The 10,177-nt window shown below is 30.2% G+C and overlaps 2 protein-coding genes across 4 annotated transcripts; one reads left to right on the top strand and one right to left on the bottom strand.

The window, feature by feature from the left end:
* Positions 1-503: 503 nt before the first annotated feature.
* On the bottom strand, positions 504-1,151 carry LOC130934623 (uncharacterized). Its single transcript, XM_057864176.1, has one exon. It carries the CDS (start codon positions 1,149-1,151, stop codon positions 504-506), a length of 648 nt encoding a protein of 215 aa, XP_057720159.1.
* A 4,458-nt stretch (positions 1,152-5,609) lies between these two features.
* LOC130935981 (microtubule-destabilizing protein 60) lies at positions 5,610-9,091 on the top strand. 3 transcript variants are annotated; one of them, XM_057865936.1, is made up of 7 exons: positions 5,624-5,671; positions 5,846-5,914; positions 7,712-7,756; positions 7,829-7,942; positions 8,036-8,095; positions 8,285-8,379; positions 8,642-9,091. In XM_057865936.1, the coding sequence occupies exons 1-7, from the start codon at positions 5,639-5,641 to the stop codon at positions 8,775-8,777; spliced, it is 552 nt and encodes a 183-aa protein (XP_057721919.1). In that variant the 5' UTR covers positions 5,624-5,638; the 3' UTR covers positions 8,778-9,091. The 3 variants fall into 3 exon arrangements, with proteins under 3 accessions (XP_057721921.1, XP_057721919.1, XP_057721920.1); XM_057865937.1 differs by having other exon boundaries at positions 5,626-5,671; positions 8,645-9,091; XM_057865938.1 differs by lacking the exon at positions 5,846-5,914 and having other exon boundaries at positions 5,610-5,671.
* The last annotated feature ends 1,086 nt before the right edge of the window (positions 9,092-10,177 follow it).

Here is a 10,177-nt window from a genome sequence, read left to right as displayed (position 1 = left end):
TGCTCTAGAGTAAAGTCAACATTGGAAGTTACATTTTCTTCCACACAGCCAGAATCATCAATGCCATCGCCATTTATTTCAGCACTAAAATTCACTGCCCCCAAACCTCCATTTGAGTTCAGATTTCTCTGTCTAAGATGGGGAGGAAAACCATGTTTTTTGTAACATATATCTACTGTGTGGCCTCCTTTACCACAGTATGAACACTGCATCCTACCTCTTCCCGTTTGTCCTCTCCCAGAGCCTTGGAATCTACCCCCTCTACCTTTTCCTCTCCCTCTGCCTTGTGAGGTCTCAGCAGTGTTGAAGGAATTGGTAGAGTGTAATAAGATCTTGGAGTCTATGGTATCATCCATGGTCTGGTTTTGCCTTTCTTGTCTAGTCATCATGGAAAACACAGCCTTTAAATCTGGCAGTGGCTCCATGACCTGAGCTCTAACATTCGCAAACTGTTCATTAAGTCCTCTTAGGAATCTAGTTACATGATCTTCCATGCTATATTTTCACATTTCTCCTAATCCACAAGTACACACAGATTCACAATTGCACGGTGGAATTGGCCTGAAGTCATCAAATTCTTTCCACAGTGACTTCAGTTTTGTGAAGTATTGTGTCACGCTCATTTCTCCTTGTCTTGTTCCGTATAGCTCCTCCTGCAGTTCTGCAATTCTAAATCTATCACCCTCATGGTACCTGTGCTTCAGGTCCTCCCATAGCTCATATGCAACCTTGTTCCACATCACGCTTCGGGTGATTTCAGGGTTTAGCGAGATTTTAATCCAGGCTAAGACATATGTATTACATCTATCCCACAGTTCAAACAATGGATCATTCTTATCAGGTTTCTTTAAACTTCCATCAACAAATTTCAGCTTGTTTTTCGATTTTAGGGCTAACAACATCGCATTGCTCCAACTACTGTAATTCTTGCCATCAAGAATGGTAGGGATGAGGGGGATACCAGTATTTTCAGAAGGATGAAGGTAGAAGTGGCTCGATGAATCTTGGCTAGGGTTGCTGCCATTCCTGTTAAGGTGAGCCTGAATCGATGAGATCTGGTTCAAGAACGCCGCGATACCTTGAGGATCGAAGCCTTGGAAGGAATTGCCTTGGTTCATTCGGAATTGCACTGAATTTTGATTTGGATCCATCATCGTGCACTTGATGTGTGCTTTGATTTGAATTCTGAGTTTCTCTTTCCTCAATCGCTGTTCCTTCTATTCTCACCCCTTTGGGTTCCACGCTCACCGCACCATGTTGAAGGTGTGGAAGGGGAGTGTGAGAATAGAGCAAAAGTAGAAACAAAGAGAAGAAAATTAGAGTAACAATGAGAGTAAACCACAATGGTTAATGAGGAGAGCTTTGTACTATTAGTGCATTATAGAGGGTCGATTAAGAAAAAAACACGGTCAGAAATTAAGTTCACTGATAAAGATCCCCTTAGTCTTTTTTTAAAACCTTCAACTAGTTTTAATGAGTTCTTGAATTCTATAATCCAGAAGCTGCGGTTGCAAGGCGTGAAACGGGTTGAGAAATTGTTTTATAGAATCTCGATCTCAGGTTTGCGGGATGACGTGAAGTACAATTCGTTCATAATAGGGAGTGACGAAGATTTGAAAGTTCTATTCCATTGTCACCAGTAGTTTTCCGAGGTGAGGACCCTTGAGTTGTTGGCCAAGCTTGTGGATGTGATTTCTACCTCAGGCGGTTCGAATTGGAATCCCCAAGCCATTGCAACGGCTGCCTGTTCTACTTCAAGGCTAAGTGGTGCCTCGTCATCGATGCGTGTGATTGCGCCTGAGGTAATGTTGGTTGCCTCCCCATCCTCCCCACATCTCCTCCATGACTCCTACCCTCGTCCCCGCCATCAAGACCATCAGTACCAACATGATCGCCACCATCATCGTCATCACTGTCGTGGTCATCCTGTCCACCTCTCCCTCTACCTGTAGGTCTATCTCAACCACCCCTCCCACGTCGTCTACGGACCCGTCCCCTGCCCTCTCCCTCCTCCATCACCTGATCGAGCCATTGCCACTCACGACCACTCCGACGTGTATCAACAGGAGCTCTCCTCTATACTCTACGCCTATCTGGAACATAATCCACCCGATCTATGTTCAAAACTGTTACTTGATATACTAGCTTAGCGATTAGTAGTTAATTGATTTACTAGTTGTAACAACAAATTAGTTAGACAAGTAGCTTATAACAGAAATTTTAGTTAACTCCTAATTATTCTAACTCAGTTGGTTAGAAGACCAATATATATATCTGACTGTTGTAACAATGTAAAGGGTGGTTCATCATTGAGTACACTGAGAGAACAAGTACTCTAATTTTCTTCTCTCTGTTTCTACTTTTGCTCTATTCTAACTACTAATTGCTAAGCTAGTATATCAAGTAACACTCATTCCGAATTGACCTTGATTCCATATTTAAAGGTTGTCCTCCTATTAAATCTAATCAGTTCCATTCGAATTACATCATGACACTTTACATACATAAATCGAAACAGCATAGTTAGATTTAGTATAGTACCATTGCATATAAATTTAAACACTTTGTTTAGATTTAGTAGGGATGCATTTCATTGTTTATAAATCGAAACAGCACCAATAGATTTACTAGGAAACCTGATATATATATATACCTATATATATATATATATATATATATATATATATATATATATATATATATATATATATCGAAGCAGCCGCATTAAATTTACTAGGAGTACGTATAATTCGACCAAGACTGTTTCGATTTATATAGAAACGATGGCTTGGGTGATTCACGTATCGATTCTAATTTTGAATGAATAACATAATATTCTTTGTTGCTTGGTTTAATAAAGTGATTTACCCATAATTTTATTTATATATATATATATATATATATATATATATATATATATATATATATATATATATATATATCGAAGCAGCCCCATTAAATTTACTAGGAGTAGGAGTACGTATAATTCAACCAAGGCTGTTTCGATTTATGAAGGAACGTAAATATCGATTCTGATTTTGGATAAATAACATAATATTCTTCGTTGCTTGGTTTAATAAAATAATTTACCCATAATTTTATGTATATAATATATATAATTATATATTTATTATATTTAATATTATTTAAATACTCTAGCAATAATTACAAAAAATGTTAAACAAAATAAATGATAATTAAAAAAATATAAAATAAGATAATTTTAAATTATTTTAAACTAATTTTTTATTGTCTCAAATATTTTTATAATTTTAAGCAAGTCAAAGATAATTTTTTAATACCTTAACTAGAGAATTTAGAATCTAAAAATTTATTCCCAGAAATTATCTATAACAACCCAAATTACTATCGGTCTTATTAGAAAGATAAATATTATTAGAGATATATTAAAAGACTAATATTTTATTTAAAAAATTAGTTAATGCTGACCCAAATACAAAATAAATATAAAAATAATATTTTTTAATTAGAATGTACATAGTCTGGTCTGGTTCTAAGATCCGGTCTGATTCCAAATATTTTAGAGACTGATTTGGTATGATTTTATTAGATCTAGGGTTGGGTAAGAATTTATAAAATAGATCCGGTCATTATTTTAAGCCGAGTCTGGATTAAGGTGAACCTGACTTCATCGGTCTATGTGCACCCTAAGAAAACTAAAAAAGATATATATGTTTTAAATTAATTTTAATATTATGTTATATTAATCATAAACTTATTAATTTTATTTTTAATCACATTTGTTGAATTAGAAAATAAATCAAAGAAGCATCAACTTAGAATTTATAGACAAATTCAAGTTCAAATATGGATATCAACTTTTCGATAACAAATTTGTTCTTTATAAATAAGTGCATCATAATTAAATTTTTTTATAAATAAGTTTTTTTATAAATTATTGTTAAAGTTTTAAAGAGCCGGTTGTTACCCGATTTGGATCCGGTATAGTTGTGACAAAAAAATGTTTAGATTTCATCGGGTTTAGAGTCGGTTAAAATCTAAAAAATAGACTCGGTATATATTTAAGATCGAATCTAAGTCAGGATAAACCCGATTTCACCCGACCCGTGAACACCCATATTCTTTAACAATATATATTGCACTAAGGGCATATAATGTCAGAAAAGAAAAAACTCAGCAAGATTAAAAGAGCTATTAACAACATAATTATATTATTGTTATTATAGATGTTGTGTAGCAGTTAAGAAATTTGTAATTTAATTATGAGATTCCAATCGATCGAAAAACAGGGATTTTAATTTCTCAATCATAAAAAAAAAAATGAAATACAATAACAGCATATATAGATGTGTATGTGAAGAAGCTGAGGCATGCGGCATTGGTAGGATTATTATTATTATAATATAGAGAGGTTGAAAGCGTCTCTTTGGTTGGATTGACGGCTTCAGCAAGAAACATTTGAAAACGGGCTATTAACAACCTCTTCTTCATCACTCTTTGCTCTTTCAAAAGTAATGAATGTGACTCCTATCAATTGTCACACATATCCCTTCAAATTAACTTTAACTCATTCTTGTTCCTGCTACCCTGAAATAATGTGTGTTATAAATATATGTATGAATGTGGGTCGAATAATTTAATTTCAAAAGCTATAGCTAACTCAAATTAAAATGGAAGGGTTGTCTAAGACTTTTAAAATCTTTCGAGGTCTTATCTTTTTTAATGATGTACGACTTTAATAGTTGATAAAAAAAAAAAAAAACATGAATGTAAGTTTAGTACTGTGAAGATGAGGATATTTAGATGATTGAGTGGATATACTAAAATTTATGACAGGACACTTATTGTGTATATAGATGATTGTTGTATCAAGAAATAAAGTTGGTTCTTATGGGAAAAAAAAAAAACAAAGAAACGGAAGAGACTTCCAATGATGAACAACATTGAAATTCTTCATCAGCAAAAGTTGTTAATATTATTATGTACTTTTGCCCTATACAAGTAGAAAGTAAATATTAATATTTTAAAATTGATAATGTCATTCTTAATTTAAAGATGTTATTCTCTGATATATATATATAAAAAACTAATTTATAGCAATTTTTAATTTGTTATCTGACTGAGAGATCAATTTGTAACAGTAGTAGTATTCAAAAGTCAAAACTGTGTTTGAATGTGTCTTCAGAAACATTATTATTAGTTTTACTCATTAATACTTAAAGTGTAACAGACAAATATTGTTGTTATTAATCAAACAACAGATCAGACACATAAGAGTCTCTCTTCTCCAATTTATTATGAAATCCAAGGTGCTACATTACTTATTAATTAATGTGAATTGGGGCAGCAAGTATATGTTAATTAATTCCTCACATAATAACATAATACTATAGATATATAATAGGATTTCATTTGAGAAACGAGGAATTTATGAGGGAGTTGAGACTTGAGAGGGAGGTTTAATCAGAAAGTTTGGTGCAAAAGAGAGCATGAAAATCCTAGAGCATGCTGGTGATGTGGCAACAGAATAATAATGAAAAAGAAAAATATTATTCAGAAAGTTACCAACCTCCAAACTTGTTCCCTTTTTCCCACTATTTATATGCTCTCCTCTCCTCTCCTCTCCTCAGTAGCTGCCACACACACACGTATTATTATGGAGAAAGCTAGCACTAAATCTTCTTTGAAGGTTGGGAATTAAATTAATGAATATAATAATAGTATTTTTCATTCTTTAATTTATGTTATGTTATGTTTTCTTTACCCTCCCTCTTATATTCTTAAGCCTAACAGTAGTGTATATATTATGAAATTCAATTCTAGCTAACTGTTATTACTTGTTTTCCATGCATGGCTAAATTAGTTTGTGAAGAACACTTCACAGTCTACTGCAGCTCAATGGAGCATTACTAATAATAATGCTAGAGGAATGGTGAGACATATATATTGGTTCATCATTATTGTTATATTTTTAGTTTCATCATAAAATAATAAAATTGATCTTCCACGGAATAATAATAATAATAATAATAATAATAATAATAATAATAATAATAATAATAATAATAATAATAATAATAATATACACGTAAATCTAGTATAACTACATTATAATGATTACATTAACTATTAAGTGTTGTTAAAATTAATTTTTTTTTTATATTTTGATAATTTTTTTAAGCAAAAATTTTTAAAAAACGTTATTTAAGAATAAAAAAATATTACTTTAATTTTAACAATATTTTTTAAAATACTATAATCATAGTAACATAGTCATATTAAATTAACTCATATATATATATAATTTGCAACTCCAATTTCTAATTAAGAGAAGCTAGCTAAGTTATTGATGATTTATATATTAAGATACTTCTTCTGCACTTGTATGTCCCAGCCCATCATCTTAGTTCTTAAGGTTGAAGTTATGAGAGTGTAAAGTGTCAACTATGTCACATCTTAACAACACTGAAAGAAATTCTTATAAGAGAATATATATGTTACTACTTGACTTTACTAGATGGTCATGATGCAACAATTTTAATTTCAATTAATTACCACCTTATTAGCTTGTGGCACAAATAAACTAACTATTCACTAAATCACTACTGTTTTATCACACTCGCATGCAGGAAATTATTATTTAGATAAAATAAAAGCCCGGTCTCATGCATGCAACCGCATCTTATTATATTAGTTACTAATTAGTATCCCATTATTCTACCTTTCCAATATATATATCAAAGTATTAGTTGTCTCTTACTTCATTCACGCAGTGCACCAAACAAATTTATCCATGCATTTTTGTCCTTCTCATTTGATTCTCAGACATAATTGTGACTTGTGCTAGCAGTGTATATAAAGTGGGCCCCCAGGTGTATAATCTTCATTATTTGGCCCCCTAAATGATCAACTAATTATACTATAAACTTTGCATAAAATTAATGTTGGTCCCTTTTTGGATGGGGCTAGCTCCGACCCTGAATTGATGAGTACATGCACACATGGAACAGGGCTTATATAAATTTACTCTTCTCACCGGAATATATATAATTAGTTTGTTAACATTAGACATGTGTGACCACTTCAACTTTAATTTCTCACTGATAGAATTGTGAACCATGCAGTCCTTTTCCATGAGTTAGATCAAGTACATGCATCACCACAATATGGATCCCATAATAAGTTTTCATCTAATAATAATTACCTAATTTCATTATTATTATTTGTTTATTATGATGACTTACCATTCTTTGTGCATTGTCCTATAGGCTATGAGTTTATTTGGCTGAACTTTTAAGAAAAGATCTTATTTTTAGTTATTTTTTTAAAAGATTTTATGGAAAAATAAAAGTAATTTTATTTTTGAATATTTCATACAAAAAGATCTTTTTATTTATCAATTACATTTAGATATAACAATATAAAAATACTTTTTTGTTATATCTTTTTTTAAGGAAAATAGATCTTTTAAAAAAAGATATAAATTACAGTTTTTTAAAAAAGATCTTTTTTATTTTTCTGGTGCTTTTACTTTTATTACTAGAAATTTGCCAAACACACTAAAAAATAAAAAAATAATCTTTTTTTATTAAAATTTTTTTTTTATCAAAATAATGGTGCCCAAATAAATACTATATATACATTATTGCTTTCTTTTAATATAAGTAACGTACTGTGACTTCTAAAAGTAGACATGATTGTTATTATTGGATATATATATGTTTGACAGGCAAGAGATGAAGTCAAAGATAGGTTCTATGACAAGAATAACAAGGTTAGTTCCTACTTCATTATACCAATATCTGGGTGAGTGATTAATTAATAATTATGTGTTGATGATGTGTAGAGCTCATCATCACAGTCAAGGAAGTCATCTCCTCCAAAAGAAAATACAAAACCACAAGAATTCAAACTCCACACCCAAGAAAGAGCTGTCAAGCGCGCAATGTTCAACTATGCAGTAACATTCATTCAAATATCTAACCTTTCCTCAAAATCAATACTGCTTTTTTTTTTTTTGTGCCTAATAACTTTGCATGCACACCACATACAGGTCACTACAAAATTTTATCTTATGGAGATACAAAAGAGACAAGCAGAGAAGTTGCAGAAAGTATTTAATACTCCCTTCATTTTAAAATCATTAACATTTTTACTTTTTTTTATATGAAAAAATTAATGTGCTTAAACTTATTTTACATCTAAATACATTAGTTTTTCAATATATAAAAAATTTACATAAAGTAAAGATTATATTAAAGAAATAATCCGTTCCAATATATATAAAAATATCATGGAGCAGATGATTGAAGAAGAAGAGATTCGGATGCTAAGGAAGGAAATGGTTCCAAGAGCTCAATTGATGCCTTATTTTGATAAGCCTTTTTCCCCACAAAGGTATACTTAATTAAAAAGAACAAGTGAACGGCATTTATATATTATCTTCAACAAAAATGCTATTTGTACACTAAAATCAGCCATTAAAATTAGCTAAAAATGTATTTGTGTATAAATATATGTGTGGTTTAATTTATTTTTAATGTATATTTATATTCCAGCATATATTTTATACTGGTGACTGATTTTATTAGTATACACGTAACATAACTCTACGTTGAAATGTAATTAATAATCTGAATTGTTAATAATAATAATATAGCAGGTCAAATAATAAGACAGTGGGAAGTAGAGAATCATATTCATGCCTGCACATGATGAGTAGCAAGTGCTTGAGGTGCTGCAGCTTGGGTAACGAATTCCACAACTTGCACCACTCTCTAAAGCCCGTCAACTAACACTCAATTGCCCTTATTGCATGCATACATTTCATGCATCAATAATGTTGTACACTATATAGAAACCAACCTTCAGATTTTTGTACTATACCATGCATGCCACCATAACCTAGCTGTTCCACTTAATTAGGCCCCGCAATGTTTTTTATTTTCTTTCTTTTTTTTTGTTTTGACAAATAAAGACGAATCATGTTTTGATTGTGTCATTTAATTTGATGATATTGGTTCTTCAGATTAATTACCATGCCTTGTATTATTGTACCAATTGGAAAACAAGTGATGATGATGATGATGAATAGAATCATTACAGCTATTTTGATGTCTTGTATCTTCTTGTACAATTTAATTTACTTCCTTCCTACTAATCTTGATTTTAAGCAATTCCTTTGCTCTAAACCATTGCTCTCCCTCACCGTTACTGTGTACGAAACATTTGACTCTACTATTATTTGAGACGTATATATGCTTGAAAGTATTTGGAATAATTATAAGGCTGCGTTTGTTTTTAGAGACAGAACATGACACTGAAATAGAGACAATAGGTCGAAGACACTAAAAATTATCTTTAGTGTATTGTGTTTGGATACGATGGATAAGACACTAATATAATGTCTAGTATTATGTTTGGATACACATGGATAGGACTAAAATATTATATGAAATGACTAAAATAGTCCTGTGATTCCAAATTTTCTACATCAATACAAATTAATTTAATAAAAAATGAGAGTACGTAGGAGTACAGACGGAACTTGAAAAAAATATTTGAAGAGACAAAAAAATTTAAAAAAATATATATTAGTATTTATATTAAAATAAAATTTATAAATATAATTATTTTATTTTAAAATTTATTATTAATATGTAGGAATACATATGGTTAAGATTAACAAAAAAATAAATTTGAGTTTGATTAATAAAAAAATTTGTTTAAGTTAATAAGCCAAATTAATTTTAAATAAAAAATTAATTTAAAAAAATCCATTTTTACGTGAAAAAACAATTAGTTTTTGCATATAAAAATCTATTTTTATTTAAAAAAAACTAATTTTTTTAATTTAAAAACTGATTTTTCTTTAAATTATATAAAATCAATTACAATTTATAAATTATTTTTTAGTATTTTAAAAGATCAATTTTACTTTTGATAATATTTATCTTTCAAAAGTTTTAAGATTAATTATTTTTGTTATTATTTTTATTACAAATCAAATAATATAATATAAGGTTAAAATGATATTGAAGTAAAATGATAAAAAGAAAAGAATTATCTACCCCCAATAAAAAATAATTATACAGAAAGGAGAGAGTACCTGAAAAAGAAAGAGATAGAGAAAGAACAGTAAGAAAAAAAATATCTCTGAACAATGCAATAGGAAAAATAAGAATGGGTAATAGTG

This window comes from Arachis stenosperma, chromosome 6, assembly GCF_014773155.1.
Source record: "Arachis stenosperma cultivar V10309 chromosome 6, arast.V10309.gnm1.PFL2, whole genome shotgun sequence".
In the NCBI taxonomy this organism is placed as follows: Eukaryota; Viridiplantae; Streptophyta; class Magnoliopsida; order Fabales; family Fabaceae; genus Arachis; species Arachis stenosperma.
This window is presented reverse-complemented; position numbering and strand designations above follow the sequence as displayed.